At 50.7% G+C, this 25548-nt stretch overlaps 9 protein-coding genes across 9 annotated transcripts; 6 read left to right on the forward strand and 3 right to left on the reverse strand.

Annotated features, from left to right (window-relative positions):
• Positions 1–114: 114 nt before the first annotated feature.
• ALTATR162_LOCUS3565 (uncharacterized protein) lies at positions 115–2281 on the reverse strand (the record flags this gene model as incomplete). The annotated part of the gene is made up of 2 exons (XM_043311173.1): positions 115–1519; positions 1572–2281. 2 exons carry the CDS (start codon positions 2279–2281, stop codon positions 115–117), a joined length of 2115 nt encoding a protein of 704 aa, XP_043167108.1.
• Positions 2282–2534: 253 nt separating this feature from the next.
• Positions 2535–3349, forward strand: ALTATR162_LOCUS3566 (uncharacterized protein; the record flags this gene model as incomplete). The annotated part of the gene is made up of 4 exons (XM_043311174.1): positions 2535–2556; positions 2610–2668; positions 2723–3258; positions 3313–3349. The coding sequence occupies 4 exons, from the start codon at positions 2535–2537 to the stop codon at positions 3347–3349; spliced, it is 654 nt and encodes a 217-aa protein (XP_043167109.1).
• A 730-nt stretch (positions 3350–4079) lies between these two features.
• On the forward strand, positions 4080–4585 carry ALTATR162_LOCUS3567 (uncharacterized protein; the record flags this gene model as incomplete). The annotated part of the gene is made up of 2 exons (XM_043311175.1): positions 4080–4120; positions 4198–4585. 2 exons carry the CDS (start codon positions 4080–4082, stop codon positions 4583–4585), a joined length of 429 nt encoding a protein of 142 aa, XP_043167110.1.
• Positions 4586–5386: 801 nt separating this feature from the next.
• ALTATR162_LOCUS3568 (uncharacterized protein) lies at positions 5387–8197 on the forward strand (the record flags this gene model as incomplete). Its single annotated transcript, XM_043311176.1, has 4 exons — positions 5387–5418; positions 5470–6524; positions 6571–6596; positions 6653–8197. The coding sequence occupies 4 exons, from the start codon at positions 5387–5389 to the stop codon at positions 8195–8197; spliced, it is 2658 nt and encodes an 885-aa protein (XP_043167111.1).
• Positions 8198–11041: 2844 nt separating this feature from the next.
• On the forward strand, positions 11042–14437 carry ALTATR162_LOCUS3569 (uncharacterized protein; the record flags this gene model as incomplete). Its single annotated transcript, XM_043311177.1, has 4 exons — positions 11042–11220; positions 11273–12329; positions 13656–13860; positions 13953–14437. 4 exons carry the CDS (start codon positions 11042–11044, stop codon positions 14435–14437), a joined length of 1926 nt encoding a protein of 641 aa, XP_043167112.1.
• A 122-nt stretch (positions 14438–14559) lies between these two features.
• On the reverse strand, positions 14560–15944 carry ALTATR162_LOCUS3570 (uncharacterized protein; the record flags this gene model as incomplete). Its single annotated transcript, XM_043311178.1, has 2 exons — positions 14560–15589; positions 15655–15944. 2 exons carry the CDS (start codon positions 15942–15944, stop codon positions 14560–14562), a joined length of 1320 nt encoding a protein of 439 aa, XP_043167113.1.
• A 407-nt stretch (positions 15945–16351) lies between these two features.
• On the forward strand, positions 16352–17827 carry ALTATR162_LOCUS3571 (uncharacterized protein; the record flags this gene model as incomplete). The annotated part of the gene is made up of 1 exon (XM_043311179.1): positions 16352–17827. One exon carries the CDS (start codon positions 16352–16354, stop codon positions 17825–17827), a length of 1476 nt encoding a protein of 491 aa, XP_043167114.1.
• Positions 17828–18311: 484 nt separating this feature from the next.
• On the forward strand, positions 18312–22029 carry ALTATR162_LOCUS3572 (uncharacterized protein; the record flags this gene model as incomplete). The annotated part of the gene is made up of 3 exons (XM_043311180.1): positions 18312–18375; positions 18430–19926; positions 20579–22029. 3 exons carry the CDS (start codon positions 18312–18314, stop codon positions 22027–22029), a joined length of 3012 nt encoding a protein of 1003 aa, XP_043167115.1.
• A 569-nt stretch (positions 22030–22598) lies between these two features.
• ALTATR162_LOCUS3573 (uncharacterized protein) lies at positions 22599–24490 on the reverse strand (the record flags this gene model as incomplete). Its single annotated transcript, XM_043311181.1, has 7 exons — positions 22599–23244; positions 23296–23678; positions 23736–23803; positions 23855–23891; positions 23948–24132; positions 24185–24320; positions 24377–24490. 7 exons carry the CDS (start codon positions 24488–24490, stop codon positions 22599–22601), a joined length of 1569 nt encoding a protein of 522 aa, XP_043167116.1.
• Between the last annotated feature and the right edge of the window lie 1058 nt (positions 24491–25548).

A 25548-nucleotide genomic window follows, 5' to 3' on the forward strand; every position in this document is an offset into this window, starting at 1 on the left:
CATGTTGCCCAGGAACAAAGTTGCGTAAAGGCCCAGTCACTCTTGCATTCTTCGATACTCCTTTCGAGTAAACCGCGGATGGCTTGAAGAGCTATAGTCTTATGAGTCGAAGTATTATAGCTGCAGCTCAACCTTCTTCTTGGCAAGTTCCCGTCCATCAAACCCAATTCCCACGACTTCAATCTCAAGCTTTTCCCCAGCGCTGCGATCAATAAACTTGTCATTCAAGATATACTCCAATGCGTACGCTCTCCCAAACAACAGCCGGCCACTGCTACGAATCTCAAAATGTGCAAAAGGCCCCGTCACATCACTCCACGGCATACCCGCATCTTCGCAATCAGACCCCGTAGAACCTCCATATGTCCAGCACAGCCTAGTCTGCCTCCTCTCCCCTTCACCGCGCTCCTCAAGCCATACTTGCGTGATTTCGAACACGTGTCTTTCTTGTAAAGAGAATCCAGGCGTGATGCAAATCTCCGCGATACTCATCAATCGGACGGGTTCGCCTAGAGGTGAACTCCATGCGCCTTTTACATGAACGCCTAGTTCTTGGATACGGGATTGAGGTATCTGGTCTACGAGCTTCTTAGGATCCCTGGATAACGGCAATGGAATGTAGTGAATTGCTGAGGTAGTTTTAAAGTATATGCTAATGAGGACGTCCTTTGTCTGTGGGCTCGTGTAGGGTGTGATTTTAGTACTCAGTACTGTCAATAGGTGTAAAGAACCATCTGCTGGCATGTCGAGTTTGTAAAGGGGAAGCCATTCCTCTATCGATTCTGCATCTGTCAATCGGTTTTGGGTGACATCGATTACTAAAACGTGTCCGTTGGGTTCGGTCTCAATATGATGCGAAAGTGTAATAGGTCCCTCTCGGATTCCGAGAATAGCTGGACGCGGGAGAATGGATTGCTGACCCAGTTGTGCGTGCATGTCGTAGCCATCAAACAAGTGTTTCGCATCGCCGCCATGTGTCCCGAAAGCGCGGCTAAAATCGGTGTAGAACAAGTGCTCTGAGCCCGCCACGCGCTCTTTCGCTGTACGTAAGACTGCCAGCTCCTTGTTTGGTGGATGACGCGATGCACAATCGCCACAACTGCAGTCAATTTTCTCCGGCAACAAAGTGCTCTCCCATACTGTACGTTCAACATCGCGTTCATGGCCCGGAAAATGTTCGAATGACCACGCAGGTGCGAAGATGCCTACCGAGAGGCCAGATTCTGCCAATTTAGCCACGGCAACTCCAGTGTTAGTACCACCGCCTCCATACTCGGGGTAGGTAACGCGTGGATGAGTGAAACTGGACTTGTTCTGTGCCCAAACATCGACACCGAAGTAGATGTTTCCCTGAGGTAGAAACTTGCTGTACAGGGACCATTTTGCTGATTCGGAAACATCGATATCCTTCCAGCAGTAGTTTGTGAGTATGCTTCCGCATGCCTTGGCAAAGTCGAGGTTGGAGAAGTTGACTGCGTTCTGGTAGGATACTTTGTTGGAAGTGGTGAGAGCATCGTACCTAGAGTAGAGTCATGTGTCAGTTGTGGTGATGGTGGATATGAGGATATTACCATATGAGTCGTTTGTTAACTCCTAGATTGCCTTTCAGTTGGCGCAGGAAGGCTTCGAGAACCTCTGCGTTCCACACTTGGCTTGGGAATGGTTTCTCGATGTTCACTAACCAGCCATCGAAGCCGTAATGCGTCGCAATACGGTCTAGCTTCTTGGCCATGGGGAAGTGCATCTCCCCAAACTCATCTGTCGTGCGCTGTAACAGACGTTCTGAGCCCTCAGTCTGCGGCTCGATCAAGAACGTTCCCAAAGCTTCTACACCATTCCGGTGAAGTGTATTCGTCCACATAGGTGGTGGAACGCAGACTAACTTATGAGAGAAGTAAACAAAGGTATCAACGAATTGGAGATATTCACACGAGTAAAACTCCTTGTCCACACCGACAGGCTGAACGCTTTCGTAGTCATGATAATTACCAGAATAGTCATGAATCAATAGAACAGGTGTCTTGCCAAGGTTGTCCGTCGTGGTTTCGGCTGTCCCTCGTAGCAGCGGCGTGTTGGCCCTTTGGAGAGGGTCAGAATCAGTTTCGTTCCACGACTCCAATTGATCAAAAGTATCAAAGTAAGCAAAGCCTTTCAGCCGATCTAGGCCGCGCTGTTGGCGTCTTTGTTCAGGCGTGGGCCCAGTGTCGGGAGTGGGGAACAGATGGCGGTAACCATCGCGGATTGGTCTGAGGATGTCTTTCCATCCAAGGAGATGGGCCATGGCGAACTGCTGTGGAGTGAATAGTGAATGGCCATGCGAACGGCTGCGGGAGTGGTAGCGGCGATCGGGATGACGTTGGCGGCAGGGGCAGGGGCTTGGCGTGCAAGGATGGCCAGCTCCCATCCCTACGTGATGCAGCTGGCGGAACGTGTCTTTTTATTCCAGGCACTCAATCACAACCCTCAACCACGCCTCAAGTCGCCAAACCTCGCACGCTCCTCTCGCAGCGACTAGCGACGCACTTACCGCCATGATGAACCTCTTCCGATTGTTGGGTAGGCGTCGCGACACAAATCTCTTTCGGGTATTGAATGCTAACATGGTGTAGGGGATTTGTCCCACTTGCTATCCATCCTAATTCTGCTGCATAAGATGAAGGTGTCAAGCGTACGTGTGCCTGGACTGCACAAGTGATGCGCCACATGCACTAACACAAGACAGAGCGCGTCTGGCATCTCGTTCAAATCGCAATTCCTCTACCTGATTGTCTATCTCACGCGTTACGTCGACTTACTATGGACCTTTTACGAACCGAAGTCGCTCTACAACACCATCTTCAAGATCATCTTCATCAGCACATCGGCCTATACCGTCTACCTCATGCTCAACGACTACAAACCGACGCACGACCCGAATCTAGACACATTCAAGGTGCAATATCTGCTGGGAGCGAGCGCAGTGTTGGCGATACTTTTCCCGTACAAGTACACCTTCACCGAGATACTCTGGGCTTTCTCCATCTGGCTGGAATCAGTGGCTATTCTGCCCCAGCTCTTTATGCTGCAGAGAACCGGCGAGGCGGAGACGATTACGACACACTACCTCTTTGCGCTGGGTGCTTACCGGGCTCTGTATATCCCCAACTGGATCTACCGTTACTTCTTCGAGGTGCCCAAGTTCTACGACCCGATTGCGGTGATTGCTGGTATCATCCAGACCATCTTGTACTCTGATTTCTTCTACATTTACTACACCAAGTAAGTTGTTGCAGAACTCGATGCATGCACGTCAGAAGTCTAACATATATTTAGGGTCATCCAAGGCAAGAAGTTCAACCTGCCCGTATAGATATCGCGCGCAAGGACGCTGCTCTCTTTCTGCTATCGGTGGCCGAGTTTGGCCCCACTGTGCTTCATACATTGGCATATGTGTGTTAGGCGGGCGTTTTGAGGCATTCAATGGGAGGACACAAGGTTGGGCTATTCATACAGACTTCAGACAGTTGGCTGGCTGGGCATTGTGCAAGCTGGACGACGCAAAACGACGGGAAAAGGCGCATGTAGGAAGATAGCTTATAAGAATAAACGTGCCATGATCCATTCCGCACTTGTCGCCACATTGAGTTGCATCCGATAAGGCTGAGACACGCGAAAGGCGACCTGCATGCATGAATGTCTAGGTACTGCGCCACCAGCTGCAGCTTCGAGGTTGCTTGAAGGGCTCCAATCAAATGACGCTAATATCGGCGCGCCAGCAACTCCGCACTACCCTCGCTGCTGTCAGCAACCCTCAACCTTTTTCTTGTCCTAATCCAGAACCATTTGTTACTCTTTCCATCCGCTCGCTGTTTTCCCTATTAACAAGGTTCGCCCTGCCGAGTCGTCGTATTTGTCAGCGCTTTCACTCGGTCGCCTACAACTGTCGTCCTGTTATCGCCGGTAAAGTGCGCGCGCGCTCACACGACCGCTGTTAGATTAGGGATACGCATACGTCAAGACCCAGAAAGCACAGGCTGTAGCGTTGCGCACGCGAGGCTACCTACCTGCATAGGACAACAACCATACAACCACCGCCCACCATGTTCTGCCTACGGAGCTGGATACCAGTTCTTTTCTTCTTGTAAGCTCCACCTCATCCGTCTCCCTTCCCTTTCCATATCTTGTATGACGAGCGTATTCTAACACGCACACCCCTAGACTACGAACGCACGCCTCCCCCGTCTACCTCGTCCTCTTCATCTCAGCCACCTACTTCCTAAACCGCCCATGTGTATACTGCTCGCTCCTCCTCTTCATCCTCGTCGTCGCACTCTTCGACTTTCACACACCGTGGTTCGATGCGCCGCTATCTGATAGCGCTGAACTGGCGCTGAATGGGACTGTGGCGGAAACGACGGGCATGTTGGCCCAGGCGGCGAATGCCACGGCACAGGCGGTTGTGAAGACGGCGGTAGAAGGGGTCAAGGGGAAGATCGGATTTGGAGGGAATGGGGGGAGTGAGGGGCAGAGTTATGAGTGGGTCAAGGGGTTGTTGGGGAAGAAGGAGTGGAGGATACAGTGTTTGGATGTGCTTATTAGGATTTGAGGATACAGGACTGGATGGGAAGATGCAATATTATCCTTTGGTCTTAACACAGAGGGCTAGACGTGCAAATGTAAAGAGAAGTGATGCGTTTGTGAGTATGAGGCTTGGATGGAAGGGCGGATTGGATCCGTATATCTTTGCATGGCTGAGGCGTAAATTGGAGCATTTGCACGGCGTCAATGTCATACCAACGTTCTGAGATATCTGCTCTTCATCTACGCATGATTACGTGTTCGAAGACGCACGCCAACCTTGAAAGCAAATAACACCTGATCTCGTACACCAAAGCATCATTATATCTCCCAATCTAGTATAGATGCATCTCAAAAGACCCCGCGCTAAACCCTAGGGGCAGGGATGGCTACATGGGTGGGGCAGTCGGCATGCCGCACGCGCACCTTCCCCTCTAAGCCCATATGCATCATCTCATACATGTGCCAATTACGCTCTTGCCCTCTTTCCGATCAAGCCATTCAGCCCCTCCTTTCTTAAACCTTCACCCTGGCTGCTCTATCGGCTTCAGCGAGACTATGCTCTCGACAATTGACTCGGAGTAGAGCCACTCTCAATTCTTCGACGCGTTTACTTTCCGCTGTATCGCATTCACCTTGCTCGACCCACTTCAACACCTCTCCGGCCCACCTTAGCAGCTCTAGAAGCTTCTCTTCTGCAGCTAGAGAGCTTGATTCTGCCCCACGTACGCAATTACGCCTCAGACCGAGGTTTGCGGTAGCTACCACAAACACTTTTGGAACACAAAAGAGGTTTTGTCAGAGCGAGGTTACTAGTAGTTTCGTCAACATGGCTTCTGATCGCGATGTTCTCCCGTCATGGTCAGTCCTTACACTTGTCTCACTGCATCTATACTGACAGCCATCCTCTAGGGTCAAACCCTCCCACTATGCCCTCTCCCTCCACGACCTCGAGTTTGGCGGTAACTTTGGTTACAAGGGTACCGTCAACATCACCACCAAAATCACAAAGGACGATGGCTTCAACACCCTGGTCCTCAACGCACATCAGCTCAAGCTACAAAGCGCTGAGCTCAAGGCCGGCGACAAGACACTATCGGCAAAGGACATCTCCTACGATGACAAGAGACAACAAGTCACTCTAGACTTTGGCGAGAACATCACCTACACCGGTGAAGCCGAGCTGTCCATCAAGTTCTCAGGCTTCGTCAATAACATCATGGCCGGCTTCTACCGCTCCAAGTACAAGCCCAAGGGCGACGTCCCCGCTTCCGTAGCAAAGGATGACGAGTTCCACTACATGTTCAGCACCCAATTCGAGGCCTGCGACGCCCGCCGCGCTTTCCCTTGCTTTGACGAGCCGAACCTGAAAGCTACCTTTGACGTCGAGCTGGAAGTGCCCAAGGACCAGGTCGCACTCAGCAACATGCCAGAGAAGGAGATCAAGGCTAGCAAGAGGGACGGCTTCCACACTGTTGTATTTGAGCGATCGCCCATCATGTCTACGTATCTTTTGGCGTGGGCTATCGGTGACTTTGAGTACGTTGAGGCGCACACCGAGCGCAAGTACAATGGCAAGAATATTCCTGTTAGGGTGTACACCACCCGTGGTTTGAAGGAGCAGGGACGTTTTGCGCTGGACAACTGCCATAAGATTGTCGATTACTTCTCCGAGGTCTTCCAGATCGATTACCCGCTACCCAAGGTTGATCTGTTGGCCGTTCATGAGTTCTCGCACGGAGCTATGGAGAACTGGGGTCTCATCACCTACAGAACTACTGCTGTGCTCTTCGATCCCGCCACATCCGCCGACAGCTACCGCAACAGGGTAGCTTACGTTGTAGCTCACGAGCTTGCTCATCAATGGTTCGGTAACCTTGTCACCATGGACTGGTGGAGTGAGCTTTGGCTCAACGAGGGTTTCGCGACATGGGTCGGATGGCTTGCGATTGACCATCTCTATCCAGGTAGGTCCAATCAATACGATGCAGGAACTATCGCTAACACTGCTAGAATGGAACGTCTGGGGACAGTTTGTCGTACGTCATAAATCTCGAGGTATCTGCTCTAACAGCCCGCTGACCATGTCTTCTAGACTGATTCCGTACAACAAGCCTTCGCCCTCGACGCACTACGAACCTCGCATCCCATCGAAGTACCCGTATATGACGGCCTCGAGGTCGACCAGATCTTTGACCACATCTCCTACCTGAAGGGATCCTCAGTCATCCGCATGCTGAGCGCTCATCTTGGCGAAAAGGTCTTCCTCCAAGGTGTTGCCGACTACCTCAAGGCCCACCAGTACTCCAACGCCACGACCAACGACCTGTGGTCCGCCTTGAGCAAGGCGTCTGGCCAGAACGTAAACACCTTCATGGACCTTTGGGTTCGCAGAATCGGTTTCCCAGTCGTCACCGTAGCTGAAGAGCCCGGCCAGATTGGCCTGCGCCAACAACGTTTCCTCCTCGCCGGTAACGTCAAGCCCGAAGAGGATGAAACCACCTGGTGGATTCCGCTTGGCCTGCACACCGGCGAATCTGCCTCCACTGCGTCCGTTCACAAGACAACTGCTATGACACAGAAGGAAGACACAATCCGAGATGTCAGCGACAGTTTCTACCTCCTCAACAAGGATCTCACTGGCTTCTACCGCACCAACTACCCCGCCGACCGCCTCAAGAAACTCGGAGAAGACCGTGATCAGCTCACCGTGCAGGACAAGATCGGTCTTGTTGGCGATGCTTACGCGAACGCAGTTGCAGGTTACGGATCTACTGCCGGTCTCCTCGCACTAGCAGAGCGCTTCCAAGACGAATCCGATTACCTGGTCTGGTCTCAGATCCTCACCAATATTGGTAATGTCCGCAGTGTCTTCTCCGGCAGCGAAGACATCAGTGAGGGACTGAGGAAATACCACCAAAAGCTTATCACGCCGGCTGTTGAAAAGGTCGGCTGGGAGTTCAAGGAAGGGGAGAGTTATCTGGTTGGTCAACTCAGGGCTGCTCTTCTTCTTTCTGCTGGTATCGTCGGTCACAAGGCCACTGTCGATGAGGCGTTGAAGCGCTTCGACGCTTACGTCGAGAAGGGGGACAAGAACGCTATCCATCCTTCTCTTCGCCGCGCTGTTTTCGCTACAGCGATTAAGAATCGGGGCGAATCTGCTCTGCAAGCTGTCATAAACGAATACATCAACACGACTTCGATTGATGGCAAGGAAATTTGCTTGGGCAGTCTTGGGAGGGTGCAAACGAGTGAGCTGGCGAAACAGGTCATGGACTTTGTGTTTTCCGACAAGGTTGCTATGCAAGATAAACACTCTTCCACCATTGCCCTGGCCAATAACTCAAAGGTCCGCCCGGAGGTCTGGCACTACATAAGGGACAACTGGGATGCCAAGGTACATCCTGCACTTGCGGGTAACCCTGTTGTGCTGGAGCGCTTCCTCAGGTTCGGACTGAACAAGTTCACGGACGCCAAGGTTGCGGATGAGATCCAAGAGTTCTTCAAGACCAAGGATACTAGAGGCTACAATAAGGGACTGGAGGTTGTGGATGATACAATTCGCAGTTATGCAAGTTATGCGGAGAGAGACGAGAAGGTGGTTAGGGAGTGGTTGCAAGCGAATGGGTACTTGCAGTGACTGGGCCCTAGGCTGTGATTGATGGGGAAGAAGAAGAATAAGGAGGAGAAAGAAGAAGTTTTACGTTAACACTGAATATAAATGATATGGCGCAATACATTGTGGGCAGGTAACAAACTCTTGATCATATTCATAATAGAAGTGAGAGCAGCCATTGTCATGGCATACTATGCGTTTGTTATCGCGCTGGGTGAGTAGAGACAGCAAGAAGGCTTCTCTACCATATCGAAGACCGCGAGCAGTGGCGCTAGCATGGTGTGGGCAGGTCACGCTGACCAAAAGTTCATTGCCTACCCCATCAGCCAACGATCAACCGAGAGACTGTGACGGTGCTTAGGTCTTGAGCGGAGGGCTGGATGCGGTTCTATCTAGGTAGATAACCTCCCCAAGACGAGGACTGGGTACCGAGCTGACCAATGAACGGGCCAGCTGCGCCCCACTACGGATTAGCGCCTATGGCTACCTGCCCAGAATCAGCCTTGCGCTCCTAACCAATCACTCAGGGAATAGGCAGGCGACAAGGTTGAGGCCGAGCAGCAGCAGCTGTTGACCGCGCTGCTGTTGTTGCCAAAATATGATCACAGCGTACTTTCCACAAGCGTGAACTCCCAGCCGTCACTCGTGCACCCATCCCCCCATCGCCCACACCACAGAACGCTATCCACAGACAGCTATGGATATGGAATCCAGATCCACGCCCGCTCAGCGTGACTTTAACGAACAACCTGTCTTTTCTTATTCGTCTCTATCGAATCCTCGTGATATCCGCCTCATCAAGGTTGACCCAGGCGCCTGGACGGGCCCAATCCGATGTCAAGTCAGCCATTTTTACCTTGACCATCAGCCACAGTACGTTGCTCTATCGTACACGTGGGGAGATGCGACAAAGTGTCGTTCTGTGTATACTCAAAGCGGTTACATCAACATCACGGAATCTCTCCATTCGGCTTTGCAACACTTGCGAAGATTTTTTGGGCGTAGGGAACCTGTTGTATGGGCAGATGCTGTGTGCATTAACCAGGAAGATAATAAAGAGAAGGCTATGCAAGTTCAGTTGATGGGAGACATCTATACTGCAGCGACGGCCACAATTGTATTTCTCGGCGAAAAGAAAGACAACAGCGACATCGCGTTGGAGGTACTTTTTGAAGAGTTGGAGAAGACAAGCAACATGGACAGTGCAGAGCCGGCACTATGGTTGAACGATCTTGGAACTGCGCTAAGGAGTGTGTCGGACCCAAGTCGAATGCCCTTTTTGACCCCTTTTCACACAGGGTTTGCAGCACGGCTTAGAGAAAAAGACATGTCTCAAGAAGAATATGAGAAGAAAATTGCTTCGTTAAAGGCTTTCTTTCGCCGGCCGTGGTACAACAGGGCGTGGATTCAACAGGAAGTTCTGCTACAAGCAAATGTGCATACTCTATGTGGGGAGTGGGATGGACCTTTGGATCGTATTTGTCGGGCAACGGCTGCCATACTCAGAGAGGGAAGCATATGGGCACACGTGAATGCTTCGCCCGGTGTGCACCTAGGCGTGATAGCTCTGCTTGACCTAGGCATCGGTCGGATGTTGCGCATGATCGGTCTGGAAAGCGGGTCTCTTCATGACTTGCTTTATCTATCTACGCAGACGAGGAAAGCATCTCGCGCGCGTGATCATATATTCACGCTCACCTCGCTGGCAAAAGATGGCAAAGACAAGGCATATTTACCTGACTATGAAGCGCCCATCGAAGTCATCGTCAAAAGGGTTGTCAATCACATATTTTTGAAAACAAAAGATCCGCTTCTTTTTGTAGCCAGAGCAGGACTGGGCCCGGATCCCAATCGGTTCCCTTCATGGATGCCCAGCCTACTCGAAGGAAAGGACAACAGAGGGGCACCGCATTTCAATCGGCACTGGAAATTTTGTGCCGCTGCCGATACGCAGACGGTGGTGAAGCTAGACGCCGAAAGAAGCGAGCTGGCTGTAAGCAGTGCTTACTGGGATACCGTCACTGATGTTGGGGAGGTCTATCTCAACGCTCGCCTCTCTTGCATTAGAGATGCCGAACAGTTCTTTGGTCAGGTTGTCACCTATCCTACTGGCGAGGATATGGGCGCTGTCAAGTTGAAGACGATGATTGGTAACTACATTTGCGACGGGGAAACACTGGAGGATATTAGAACTATGTACGAGACGTGGTTGCTACTCGAAATGAATCCAGTCACGAACGTTAACGATCCTGATACGTTTCCAAAAAAAGCAATCGAAGCGGGTTGGATGTTCTCCTCAAGATGCATTTTGCATGGCACACGGTTGGCAGTCACGCAACATGGTTACGTTGGGGTAGTTCCTGAAAGATGACAGGTCGGTGACCAAATCCACATCTTTTCTAGAGCAAAAGTCCCTTCAATTCTACGCAACGTAGCTGCCGAGGCGTCTGACAACGGAGATGGAACTATGATGACAGAGCCGGGACGGACGAGCAGGTATCGCCTCATTGGCAACTGCTATATCCATGGAATCATGGAGGGTGAAGCTATGCCTCTCGACTTTCAGGAGATTGTACTATTCTAGTTCGAGACCAACACAAACGAGACGCGTCTTGAGAGTTTGGTGGTGGTTGGGACGAGAATGAGACTAGCGCGTCAACGACGTCATCGATACTTTCGTACCTTTGACCATCGCATCTACACAGGTCGTTTCGCTTCACACGACAGCTTCTTGTGCGCGTAATGAGTGGCCTTGTTTGTCGATCGGCGAAATCATCAAACATCTTTTCGAGAAGTTTGTATTCGCCACGACCATCGCTACGAGTTTCCAACTTCGTATACGTGAGGCAGTTTCACGCGCCTAACGTAATGTCAAGTCTAGCAAAGCGCAAAGCTGAGAAAGATATATCGCCGCCGAAGACGAAGAAGACAAAGACGATTATTCCCGCCTATCATCTTACCTCTTCAAGACAGGATGAGTCTGGAGAGATTATCTGGCCGGCACGGAAGGAGCAGATTGAACGCGCGCGAGAAATCATTAAAGAATGGTATGTTGAAGTGAACTCGATGGGTAGACATCCGTAAACTAACCCACCATAGTGCTGAAGCCAAAAAACCAATTGTCATCTTACCCGACAAAGATGCCGATGGACTCTCCTCTGGCGCCATACTCCATCATACAGTCACCGCTCTAGGTCTACCACCTTCTCTCATATCCGTTTACTTTCCCCCTAAAGGCTCCAACGTGCACGAATCCACCACAAAGGCAGCTTTAACGGCCATGTCCCCCTCCTACATTTTCGTCCTCGACCAAGGCAGCAGAAAAACACCACCCATCATCGACCTACCACATACATGTCTCGTCATAGATCACCACTTTGCAGACGAAGGCGGATTCCCACAAGGTGCCGATTACGTCACAGCTCACGACTGTCCACCAGTCGCAACCAGCGCCTTATTAACATATACTATCTGTCTCCCGCTACACGCAGACCTTCACGATAAAGTGTCTTGGTTGGCTGCATTAGGTACACACGGCGACCTCGGAAGCAGCATTAAGTGGGAACCGCCCTTTCCTGACATGACAGCGACGTTCAAACTTCATCCCAAGAAAGCCATCAACGACGCCGTTGCCCTAGTCAATGCGCCTAGGAGATCAGCAGCGTACAATGTGCATGACGCGTGGGACGCTGTTATATCAGCGACCACTCCGGGGGATATAACAACAAAGAACGAGAAGCTTCAACTTGCTTCCCTAGAAGTACGGCGTGAGACGGAACGCTGCACACACACGCCGCCAAAGTTCTCGGCTGATGCTACGATTGCGCTGCTTACGATATCGAGTGCTGCGCAAATCCACCCCGTTATCGCTACACGCTGGTCCGGCACGCTCAAGTCAAATAAACTGGAGGTGGTCATGTGCGCGAATGAAGGATACCTTCCGGATAAAGTCAACTTCTCTTGTCGGGTTGCCAAGTGCGCGCGGGCCAGAGAAGGGGAGGAGAAAGTCGACATTATCAAGAAGCTAGAGAGTATTGTTGCAGACGACAAAGAGTTGAGAAACAGACTAGGTGAAAGCTTTGCGAGGGGGCATAAAGAGGCTAGTGGGGGCATTGTGGGGAAGGGAGAGTGGGAGGAATTCAAGAAGTTGATGGGTGTTGGGGAAGGGGGAAAGAAAAAGGACGCGGGTGGGAAGAAGGAGGGAAGCCGACACAAAAGAATACTCTGGCGAATTATTTTGGGAAGAAAGAGAAGGTGGGGGTTGCGTAAATGTCTCGCAAAAGCCTTTAGACGATGTTCGGTACGATCCAGATGTCGCTGCAGCGCTTGAGGCTCATACCGGGACGTTGAGAATAGTGCCGTACGAAAAAGTCTCCCCATTGCTGGAGAGACAACGATGTGGGTTCATGTCATCGAACGGAAGAGGCGTAACGGAATCCCGGTAGAAATCTCGTGCATGCACACGCCAAGATAATGATTTAGACGATACTCAATCTTTCGGGAATGGTGGCGGAGGCGGAGGCGGAGGGGAGGATGGTGGATGTCACGTGGCTAGCATCATGGATATTACGCACTCTATCGCAATCGAACGGAGATGAAAGGTCTGAGTCAATGACGTCCAGGTGCATACCACCTACCGACCTCTTCCATCGTCAGTCAGTCATATATCTGAATAACTTGAGACGAACAAAAGGAAAACAATTGCGGGACTTGAACATTCCAAGCCAATGGTTGGCGTTCCAGTAGCTTTGCTTTGTTTCGGATTAAAAGAGGACTAGTCAGTCAGGCGGTTGTACACCCGGGATGCCGGTTGATCTGCATCGTTGAACAACAACACAGCATAGTCACCACGACGACGTTTCATTCTGCACCAGGTTCGTAAAATGTGTCGGCTTCACAAAGATGACATCTTGTTGCAAAGTCCGAAACACCGACGTCCAGGAAGAGCATTGATCAGCCCACATACACGCTTCCTTACTTTGTCCTAACACACGCCGGTCTAGTAATCACAAAACAATATACCCGCTTCATATAGCCAGGGGCATCGTTGCATCTCGAAAGCCCACACATTGCGCCATGTGACACCCGACCCCAGAATTCCAATGCCGTACCCAATGAGGTAAAGCCCGGGGTCATACATTTTAGACTCTTGCGCCAATGACTATACGGCACACAAATTGAGTGCTGACGAGGACATGCTACCCGACATATGCCAAGGAAGCTTGATTCCATGGATGCAATTTATGTAAGTGATCAAGTGCAACATCATGACCGGTGGCGACAAAGATCTGTGGAGATGACAAGGGATGGTGGTATAGCGGCCCGGCTGGAGTAATATCGTCGCTATTAGATTGCTATGATGAATGTGACTGGAATCGAAAGAGAATAAATACTGGGAGTACTGGAGTTGTGTCGAAGGGACATTCGATACGAAACGATCATCTACCCTTAATCCCCTTTCGCAAACTTATCAACGTTCAAGATGAAGTACGCCACCGTTCTCCTCGCCGCCGCGGCAACCGTCTCCGCCCACTCGACCTGGCAGGAACTATGGGTCGGCACTGAAGACAAAGCTGGCACCTGTGTGCGAACTGTCAAGGACAACAGCCCAGTCACTAGTTTGACATCGCCGGACATGTTCTGTGGTCGTGGTCCTGCTGCTTCGTCTGGAGTTTGTGAAGTCGCTGGTACGCTTCCCGTTCCCACTACCTTGCCAATCCTCCTTTACACAGGGGAGATACTTTCAAGAAGAGCCATGATACTAATGAATACCTCACAGCCGGCGGTTCCCTGACCGTAGAGATGCACGCCCAGCCCAACTCTCGCTCCTGCTCCCAACCCGCCATCGGCGGCAACCACTACGGCCCCGTTCTAATCTACATGGCCAAAGTCGCCGACGCAAAAACTGCCACATCAGGTTCCTTCTTCAAGGTCGCAGAGGACGGTTACACCGGCACAACGGCCTCGTGGGGAACTGAGATCCTCAATGCCAACTGCGGAAAGCGCGCCTTCACCGTGCCGAAGAACATTGCTTCGGGCGATTATCTGGTTAGGGCCGAGGCGATTGCTCTGCATGCTGGAGCGAACAACCCGCAGCCGTATGTCAGTTGCTTCCAGGTCAAGGTTACGGGAGGTGGTAGTGCGACGCCTGCAGGTGTTAGCTTCCCGGGCGGGTACAAGACTAGTGACCCGGTGTTTACAAAGGCGATTTATGATTCTAGTTTCAAGTATGTAAGCCCCGGGCCGGCTGTTTACTCTGGATAAGAAGAAGTGGGATGTAGAGGATGAGTTGATTGGTGCTTGGGGATTGGATGTGTGAACTTCTTTGTAAATAGTCGCCTCATGGTTGGGTGTTGATAGAAATAACATAGCATACCATTACATCTTTATTCCAACCCAGCTGCTAACTCCCAGGCTCCAATCTCCCCATACCTCACTCTATTGTCATACTCGAGCACAGCGTCAAGCAAAACTTGTGCCCCCAACGCACAATGCTCCGGACTCGTGTACTCCTCCGGATTATGACTGATGCCCTCTCTACTCGGCACGAAAATCATACTAGTCGGACACACCCTACTCGTCCACGCACTATCATGTCCTGCTCTACTCTTCATCTCCATAACCTGATCTTGACCCACCTGCTCGACCGCCGCCTTCCTCACAGCCCCAATACAATCCGTGTGGAATTTCGACTCCGGTAAACCCCACGTACGTTCTACGCGGTATGCCGTCCCATTGTCCTCCTCACTGATGACTCGATCGAATGCCTGCAGTATCTCGTCGGATAGTTGAGTAACGAGGGCGTCGGTATCACATCTTACATCTACGACGAACGCCACTCCAGCGGGTATAGTAGCTTGCGATGACGTATCACTACTGATAACACCAACGGTTGCAACGCCCAGGCTGGCACTCTGGAGTGCGGTATCACGCACGGCGGTTATAAGCCGTGACGCTGTAACCAGCGCATCGGCCCTGCCTGCCATGGGCGTCGTACCGGAATGGCCTTCTCGTCCTGTAACCCTAATCGCAAACCACTTCATACCCTGTACACTCGTCACGATACCCACGCTTTTCCCTTTTTTCTCCAGAATAGGTCCTTGCTCGATATGGAGTTCAAAGTGCGCGGAGAGACTGTTTTGGCGATAATCGCAAGGAGTTGGACCTAGGTAGCCGGTCGAGTGTAAAGCGTCTTTCATGCGTATGCCCTCTGTATCTTGGAGAGCATGACAGGATTCTAGAGGCGTGATACTGTGTGTGCTCCAGACACCTGAGGCCATCATTGCGCCGGGAAAGCGCGCGCCTTCTTCGTTTGTCCAGTTTATCAGCGCCATGGGACAATGTGTTTGGGTGTTGTTTTCGTGGAGGATACGGAGGACCTCTAGGGCAGACTGGACGCCTAGTATGCCGTCGTACCTGCACCATAATCAGTACATAGTACTTGGATATCTTACTGATTGCTTGGGAAATGTTGCTCGTACCTCCCACCCGCCGGTTGAGTATCCATGTGACTGCCCATACCGATTGGCGCTTTGTCTTTAGCGGTCCCTGGACGTATGGCGAAGATGTTGCCCATTTGATCAATCTTGATGTCGCATCCTAAACTTTGGCATTCGCTGACTAGCCAGTCTCGAGCGGCTTTATCGGAGGGGGTTAATGTCAGACGGCACATTCCTGTTGATGGTGCTGGCAGAGCGCCGTATAAAGTGCATGTTTCTTGTAACGTGCTGTTCAACCTCGTGCCATTGATATTTAGGGGCTCAGAAGTCATTGTAGTTTAGATGTCAGTTATGGCAGTTTGGAAATTGAGTTGAAGGGTCAGGCATGGTGACGTGAAGTCGTTAGAGCCGCCGTTGACACATCCGACGCGTCGGCTTTCTAGAAACGCGTCTCCGTTACGTATGACCAATGTCTATGACTGTGCCGGATATATGCATCCTTCTCAAGCGCGTTTATACCGCGGATAGGCGTTATGGTTGATAAGGACCGGAGGAGGGCGATGGGAGGAAGGTGGGGCAGCGCGAAAGAGGGGTCGAGATACGCACCTCACAAACCAGGACTAGCCGTCCTTCTACAACCACGATAACCGCTGAGATGTATCCTTTGATAACCAAGATTGAATTGAAAGATCGATTCGTAAGGTCAGACTCTCTGGAAAAAGGCTGAGAAGAAGTGGCAATGGGGTACGACTTGGTTATAGTCAACGGGATCGTAGTGTCGGATACCGAAGTTCGAGAGTGGGATATCGCTATCAAAGACGAGAAGATCGCGAAAGTAGTTCAAAGAGGAGGCTTGAAAGATGCCAAAGCGACGAGGACGATAGACGCTGAAGGTGGCTATGTTATGCCAGGAGGTGTAGACGCTCATGTACATCTCCAAGAACCTCCGTTGTTTGGCAACGGCTCGACGGCAGACAACTACGAGACTGGCAGTAGATCGGCCGTATGTGGTGGTACCACCACCATGGTAACTTTTGCGCCACAGAAGAAGACTGAGGATACTCTTCTTGATACTTTGGCGGCCACTCATGAACGAGCAAAGGACAATTGCTACATCGACTACTCTTTCCACATCATCGTTGGTAATCCCTCGGAAAAGGCTCTCTCAGAGTTCAAGACTCTGAGGGAGGAAGGCATATCCTCATTGAAGATCTACATGACCTACGAGGCCCTTCAGCTACACGATGGCCAGATTCTAGACATCCTCCTCGAAGCCCGGAAACAAGGCATAACGACTATGATCCACGCCGAGAACGGACAGGTAATCGATTGGATGACCGCACAACTTGAAAAGAAGAAGCTCTTCGCGCCAAAGTACCACGGATCGTCCCACCCACCCATGGCGGAAACGGAAGCCACCTACCGCGCAATCAGTTTATCAGAGTTCATGGACACGCCAATCCTCATCGTCCACGTATCCACACCTGCAGCAGCCGCCCACATCAAAGCAGCACAAGACCGTGGTCTACCCATCTACGCCGAAACCTGCCCACAGTACCTCTTCCTCACAAATCAAGATCTCGACCAACCAGGTTTTGAAGGCGCAAAATGCGTATGCTCGCCTCCACCGCGGGAGAGCGAGGCAGAATGCGACGTAATCTGGGAAGGACTCGCAAACGGTACTTTCACAATCCTGTCCTCAGACCACTGTCCCTTCCGCTACGATGACCCCGAGATGGGTAAGAAATCCAGCATCAGTGCTGAATACCCACTGGGCCACTTCAAATACATACCAAACGGCTGTCCCGGAATCGAAACAAGACTCCCACTTACACTAAGCGCGAATCGTCTCAAGCTCACTAAATTCGTAGAAGTCACGTCTGCAAATCCGGCGAAGCTGTACGGGCTTTACCCAAAGAAAGGCGCATTAGTGGAAGACGAGTCGGATGCTGATATCAATATCTGGTATCCGGAGGGTAAAATGGAGGAATTTGAGTTGGCGAATAGCATGTTGCATCATGATGTTGATTATACGCCTTTTGAGGGAAGGAGGCTGAAGCAGTGGCCGAGGTATACGCTGCTGAGGGGGAAGGTGGTCTGGGATAGGGAGAATGGGGGATTGTTGGGCGAAAAGGGGTATGGAAAGTTTACGAAGAGGGATACAAGTAGTCTTGCTAAACCTATGAGGGAGGGGGAGTGGGTGCTGCCGTTGTAGGGGTGGTCATTGTGACGGTGCGTCTACTGCGTAGAGCTGAGTGCGAGGTTTCATCATCGATACACTGAACTTGTTCAGCTTTGTTGCTAAATACGAGGCCGCTGGACACGCATAGGTACTCTGCAGTAACTCCAAGTCAAGATTGGTGTTGTAGCTACAAAGTGACGACGGCTGGGTTTGACGCTTAGGCCTGACGCGGCTTAGATCCTTATCTTATCAGCCCACCCATGGACGTCGCGTCCCACCCCATTCTTGCCTGCTTCCTTTGCGACAGCACTTGCAATGCGGCCATCTCCATCGTGTCACATCAATTCATGCATGACTAATAAAATGCGATCGCTTCCTTATCAAGGGAGCAGCTGTTCCCTGCCGTCTGCCATGCCGATAATAGTCTCATAAAGCTTGTCGCTTGCCAACATGGCTGTACCTGAGCTTGAGGAAGTAAACCATAAGCCAAAACTAGACTCTGCCCTCCTTAGTGAGAATGGCTGCCTTTGAATTGCCTGTGGAGCATGTAGATGTACTTGTGGTAGGTGGAGGGCCAGTAGGTAAAGTGCCCCAACACCCATCGAATACACCATCATACTGACAACTGCATCCAGGCCTCATAACCGCCTACCAGCTTGCGCGCAACCTCCCTCGCTCTGCCCACCGCATCAAAATCATCGAGCAATACCCTAAATCTTCACAAGACAACTATGGTCGCGCTATCACTCTCTTCCCCCGTAGCTCTGAGATGCTTGACCAGCTTGGTCTTGCTGATTCTCTCGCGCAACAGTGTTTCGCGTGTCGTGAGACAGTGAACTACGATAAACATGGCAATGAGGTAGAAGGAAGAGGCTGGGCATTCATGCAGAACATGAAGGATACAAAATGGGATTTTGCGCTGGTGCTTAGGCAGAAATACCAAGAAGAAGTATTTAGGAAAGCGTTGGCGAGGGAAGGAGTACAACTTGACGCGCCGTATACATTGGTGGGGATCGAGATAATAGAGGGAGTTGAGGTGGGTGGACATCGCGTCTTGGCTACAATCGAACACGGCGAGACAAAAGCTAAGAGCTTGGTCAAATGCCGATATCTAGTCGGCACAGACGGCGGCAGGTCTTTCGTGCGACGATCAATGAACATCCCGTTCGACGGCTCATCTAGCGAAGACAAATGGGTGCGTGTCGACGGTGTCATCGAAACCGATCTCCCCAAACCGCGAACATACTGCGCTATCGAATCGCCCACACACGGGAACGTTCTGTGGGCAGCGCTAGATCGAGGTGCAACGCGCATCGGCTTCGCGTTCACAGCCAAGCGCCAGAAAGCATACGAGGTGTTCGACGAAGAAGCCGCCGTCAAAGAGGCCATCGCATCCGTTAAGCCATTCAGCCTCAAGTTCAAGCAAGTAGATTGGTGGACCATCTATGTGGTCGGGCAGCGCATCGCCCGTTCCTTCTTCGTAAACGATTGTATCTTCCTCGCTGGCGACGCATGTCACACGCATAGTTCTGGTGCAGCTCAAGGTATGAACACAGGCATGCACGACGCAGTAAACCTAGGTTGGAAACTCTCACTCGTCCTCCAAGGCCTCGCCAACCCAGACCTTTTACGTTCATACGAAGCGGAAAGACTTCCCAATGTACAGCGATTGATCAACTACGACAAAGACATTTCGCGCCTCATGACGATGCAGCTACCCGAGGGCTGGACTGGCGATCCAAACGCGGATCCAAATGAGATATTGGGTGTAGTCATGGCTGAAGCAGCGACATTCAGTAGCGGATTAGGTATCTATTACGAAGCAGATTCTTACTTGAACCTCGTCCAGAGTTCAGGTGTAGCTTCCGTACAGCCTGGTCAGCGCGCACCAGATGTTACGCTGCAGAAACCCGCGACTTTTGAAGCTACGCGTCTACAAGTCGAGACACCGAATACGGCAACGTTTTATATTGCCCTTTTTGCTGGGGAGGTGTCGCGCACGAAATTAGCTTTGTCGGCGTTTACAGTATCGACGTTGAGTCTTGCTTGGCTACATGATTCGCATGTTCCTATATCATGTCTTTCCATCTTTGCGGGACCGGGTGGGCCGTCGGCATATGAGACGCTAGACGGTATGCTGTTCGGTCGTGTGTTTTATGATGAGAATTGTAGTGCGCATTTGCGGTACGGTGTGGCTACGGAGAAGGGGGCTGTAGTGGTGTTGAGACCTGATGGGTGGGTGGGCACGGTTCTTGAGTTGGATGGAGGTGCAGCGAGCAAATTGGAGAAGTATTTTGGGCAATTTTTGATTGCGACTGCGGGGAGTGGTAAGGTGGACGCGAAGCTGTAGACATGCTGTGAAGTGATCGTTAGCATCCATTGACGGCCTTTGCAGGCGATAATGCCGTGCGAACGATGAAGATCCAGATTCCAAAGCTTCAATTAACCTGGTCAAATCAAATACGTCGGAGGCGGGTTTGAAAGTACTGTATGATCCTATCGCCAGCTCCAGAGCTACTGTCATGCAAGCCTTTGAGGCTTGCATGTGCGCCACATTCTTGGCAGCTGAGCTGCGCTGAGCTGTATGTACTCTCAACCCCCCAGCCTTGCCTTTCTATGTCATTCCTTTACCTTCGACACTTTCCTTTTTCGTCACTCAGCGACTATGGCCGAAACCCTGGAGCCATTTGAAGAGGATTCTTTTTGCGAACGATTAGATCAAACCCTGCATCCCGCTCAGGAGTTTTGCGCCCGGCTTGAGCCTGAGATAAAAAAAATTGATAGAATCTTGTCGTGGAAATGTATACGTCTACCACACGGATAATGGCCATTTCATCGAAGGAGATTCAGAGACTGTTACGTTCGAGAAGACGCTCAGCGTCCCATGGACATCCCAGATCAAGTCATTCTTTCTGCATCCACAGATCGACGCTGTTCACACGGTAAAATTTCCGACCCATATTACTTTGCTAAGGCTGCCATTCGAGAATATAAAGGATCCAGTCGCCTTACAAGAGTTTCTAAAGGATGTAACAAAAGACTGGCAACCGTTGTTGCTTGAAGGGAACCAAACTTCAGCCACTGGTCGTCTCCATTGTTCACGAGAGAAGCGTAGCATTCTGCTAGAGACACCTGCAGAATGCACTCCATATCATTATCTCTCGATAAGTTCTATCGCAGGCAATCCATATCGATGGCAGGGAGTATACGCCTACGACGAAAAGATTGGCACGCAGGATTGGCATAAATCCCTAAAAGAAGGTGTATGGGACTGTTTCAAACCCCAGAGCACAGTCGAGCCTTTGCCCTTCGACGCCTTCGCGTGTTTGACTCGCGACATCATATCAGGGTACATCAGGGCTGTCACGAACGAGGCGCTGAACATCATGTCGGAGATCGAAGATATAGAACACTCTTTCCAAACAGGTTCACATCGGGGCTTGAGCACTTTGCTCCATAGGCTCAACGAATTCAATCATACGATCAGGTTTCTACGTCTATGGAACCAAATCAAATTCAGCATCGAGGTTGCAAGATGGGCAAATGATGTTTTAAGGCCGTCAAGATATACGCTTTTGCAGTTTGGTCTGCTAAACTTAGCTCAGAGCTTGGAGCAGTACCACCCAGATCGCTTAAAAGAAAGTATCGCAGAATTGCGTCAGCATATTATCGATGTCGCTGCCGAAGAAAGGCAGGCCAGAGACGAGCGCCGTCATAATCGAGAGGATGACCGCCAAAAACGAGAAGAAGAGCTCCGTGAAATGCGAGAAAAGGGGCGTCGAGAACAGGAAGTCGAGCGTCAGAGACGCGAACATGATCGACATATGCGAGCAGATGCTCAGCAGGAGAAAGACGACCTGCGAGCGATAAGGGAAGAAATGCTTCTTGCACAGAGCATAAGAATTGCGGAAGAAACTCAAAGAGATAGTCGTGCTATGCGGGGCATAGCCTGGGTTACTATTGCCTTCCTTCCCGCAACCTTTGTGTCCTCGTTCTTCGGCATGAATTTCTTCAATGGTATCGCCGGAAACGTCCCTTTCGATGAAGCAAGTCGCAATGTGTGGTTATTTTTCGTAGTGGCAGTGCCAATTAGTGGTATCGTTCTGTTTGCATTCTATTTCTGGGACAAGCAAGAGATGAAGAAAGACGAGCTAAGGTTGAGGGTGGTAGAGGAGGTCGCAACAACAGTTCAAGACGAGACTCGAACTGCACAATCTGCAGGGGAATTTTTGTAGTTGTCAGAGGTATCTAGTAGGGTACTCTCTCAAAAGCCATCGCCATCCCTCGGACCTACCACGGAAGTCACACAATCCGGCCACTAGGCAGATACTGTGGGGTATGATCTACCGAGCCGGCGTGGGTCGACCCACCCCACTTAACCTTTTACACTGGTGTAGTCTCACGACTCATTATTTACCGTCGCCGCCTTTCTCTTGTCTTGGCCGGTATTGTAGTGCGGCAAGTGGGCGAGAGCGTGCCGGCACGTCAGGCGACCAGTGCTCGAATGTCTTATAATCTGTTGTCGTCATGGTCTTGGAGGGCTTGGCTTCCTCCTGTACCGCAGAGCACCTAGTATCTAGTTTCGTGAGCAGTTACTCAGCATTACTCAGCGTTACGTTTCGTACCGAACATGGTGATGTACTGAAAGGACGCTTTTCGTAGGTTACGCAAAAAGTGAAAACACAAGATATGGGTTGCCACAAACTCCTAGTCCATGGTGGTATCGATCCATTAAACATTTACTCTCGGGTATCTCCCAAATTTCGTAGAATTCATAGATAATCGCGCAGTAATACCATCTCCATCAAAGCCACGTCCTCGTATCCATCAGCTTCCTCTTTCCAGGATGAATCGGAGGTAACGCCTGTAACTCCTCCGGATGCGGACTCCCTCGATCAACACTATACTCGTTCTGCACCATAATGCCACCCAACGTCGAGCCAACGACAGGCTCCGGGCCAGCCGCCAGCGGTTGAACATCCTCATTCGAATTGAACGACCGATCCAGCGATCTATCCAAAGAATGTTGTCCAGGTGTACCAGTCTCCAAAATCCCGTCCTTTCTATCTCCTGTACCGACACCCATCTCGAACTCGTCTAGACGGACAAAATCGTCTTTATCGACTCTACTCCGACCTAGCGTGCTCAGTTGGGAGCGATCGGTTTTAGGTAGCCAGATACGAGACTTGAGGTCTTTGCTACCATTCCTTTTACTGCTATTTCCCGAATTCTCTTCGTAGTAGTAGTTACTCGGGTTATCCTGTTTGGGCCAGATTCGTTCGCGAATGGAGCGTTGCAGTTGGCGTATAGCGGGTAAGCAGGCGACAATCGCACCAACGTGTGCTTCGACTGCGGACCAATATCCGATGGGTAGGTAGTCCCAGGTAACATTGGTTGTTTGGGCGAATTGGATCATGTATTTTAGGCGGAGGATACTGACGATGGTGACACTACGTACTTGTCAGCATAGGCGGAAATCGAAATTTGGGGACTGGACTTACAAGCCTCCACCGAGGAACATAAGCATGATACCAAATTTGCGACGGCGACTCATGGCGAGCTTGCTGAGTTCCCTCATGGGTATGACTATGACGATTATATCGAGGATGATGTTGACGGCCGCAGATGCCCAGGCGTCGGCGTTGAGGTTGATGCATTTTCCGTGATGTTCCCCGTCCCAATGTTCCCACGCAATTCGTATTGGAATGCACTGCAGTGCCGTTGCTGTGACAAAAGCGATGATGTACATAATGCAGACCACTATTGTGACATATATGATGCGTCGGAGGTTCTGATGAGGGAAAATGCGGAGGTAGAAGAGCAAGACTGCTATCTTCGTCAATGCGATCGACGCCAGGTAAAGCAGCTCAGTATAGTAGAAGATCTGAAATCACACAACCATTAGCTCAGACTTTCGGCATTTGAACACCTCATTACATACTTCGAGGATCTTCGTGATGTTTTCGAAAGACACGAGCCACATATCCGTACCCAAGCCGATTTCGTTCACTGGAAGCTTTGGTTAGAAAGGCTATGATCTCTGGATTCGATGCTACTCACGCATGTATGCGCATATTGTAAGTGGAATAATGAGTATCTGTGAAGTGTAAGTTTTGACGTGTGACATAGATGAAAGCCTGCAATAAGACATACGATAGCTGCGGTCATAACCCAATCGTCCAGGCCCCAGTTTCCGCCAAACCAGGGGAGGCGTGCGACTGCGCGTAGGACATAGGCTAACAAAGACAGTATTCCAGCGACCAACGTGGTGATTGTTCCTTGTTCTGTGTTGTTGCGGATTGGTGCATCCATCAATTCTGAAAGAAACCTCTTTGCCGCTGTGGCTTCAGTTAGCAAACAGTCCGATACGTGAAGTCGAGGAAGACTTACTCAATGCTTCTTTTGGCTTACAGCTAGCTTTCACGCATGTGCTGAGATCATCTAGAAGCGTCTCGTTGCCTTTTATGCATTCAATGTCGGTGAGCTCGCATGGTGACGATGTGACGATTGTTAATGTGCATTTTAGCTATATGAAAATCATGATCAGTCTCGGCTTTTGGTGAGTTGACTTGTTTCACATACCGCGCATGGAGGCAGGTTCTTTACTGCCGATGCAAGAACGTCAGTCCCATTCTGACTTTGCGCATATGACAAATGCGCAAAGACGAGGAATAATAGTGCCGAGAAGAACTTCATTTCGGGACCCGCATTGAACGACGCCGTACTCCAGAACTTTTTAAATTGTACGTATTAAGACAAGGGCGTTCCAAAAGAGGCTGTGTTGGTTGCCCTGCGTGCGAAAGAGGAAGGAGGAGAGATATGATAAGCGACAACAGTTCGCATGTGAACAGGGTACTTAGAAGCCCATATCAACCAGCATACAACCAGGGGCTTATACTATACGCGGCAAGGAAAAGGCGTTCCTGTTATCGGCGTACGTCAAAATCTAGCCACCCGAAATCAAGGCGCCGTTAGTATGTTACAAGCTCAAATCAGTGGAGTTGCCAACCTCGTCACGGAGTCTCGTCCATGAGGCCCGCAACATAAGTTGCACGATCGGGCGTAATCGGCGGTCTACGAGCTAGACAGTGCCCTGACTTTAGTTCGTATGCTACGCCGCTGCAGCTACGGCTTAATCCACGTGAAGCTTGCGCCCAACGAGCGATTAGCCTCCGTTTTCTTGCCTCCCATCGCTGGCTTGACACGTTGGACGTGTCGTGTGAATTCACATATTTTGAGATAAGGTATGTAGTATTGTCTCGAATGACATACCAGCTACTAAGTGACGATGCGCATCAAGCAAAGTTGTCGAGTCTGTAGATGCATGAACGCGTACATTCCTATAGTGCTAATAGTTCTCCGTGTTAGGCAACACGAGGGGTTGAAGATGATGTGAACCTGATCCGTTGTTTAAACGTGTCGATCCCTCTAGCGTTTTCCTCATCGCCACAAGGCTTATGCTTACTATGTATGACGGCTTCGAACCAGAGGCTTGGCTAGTGGAGCGACTCTTGACATATACCAAGAGCGCTGATCATCGGAAGTATATGGAGCCGGTGAACAATGATATCTATTCTCTGTAGGTTGATGATGGCAATGTTCACTGCCAGAAACATGGGTCCGCCCTGCATGTGAGATTTAAAGTTTAGCTCCGCATGTAGATCCAGCTTAGTACAGACTCTAATTATGCTCGGAAACACTAGTGCAGATGGCCGATCAAGGGCGCTGTGGTTCCCGACTCCTTTGGGGTACGG

This window comes from Alternaria atra (assembly GCF_907166805.1).
Source record: "Alternaria atra isolate CS162 genome assembly, contig: 22, whole genome shotgun sequence".
NCBI classification, from domain to species: domain Eukaryota; kingdom Fungi; phylum Ascomycota; class Dothideomycetes; order Pleosporales; family Pleosporaceae; genus Alternaria; species Alternaria atra.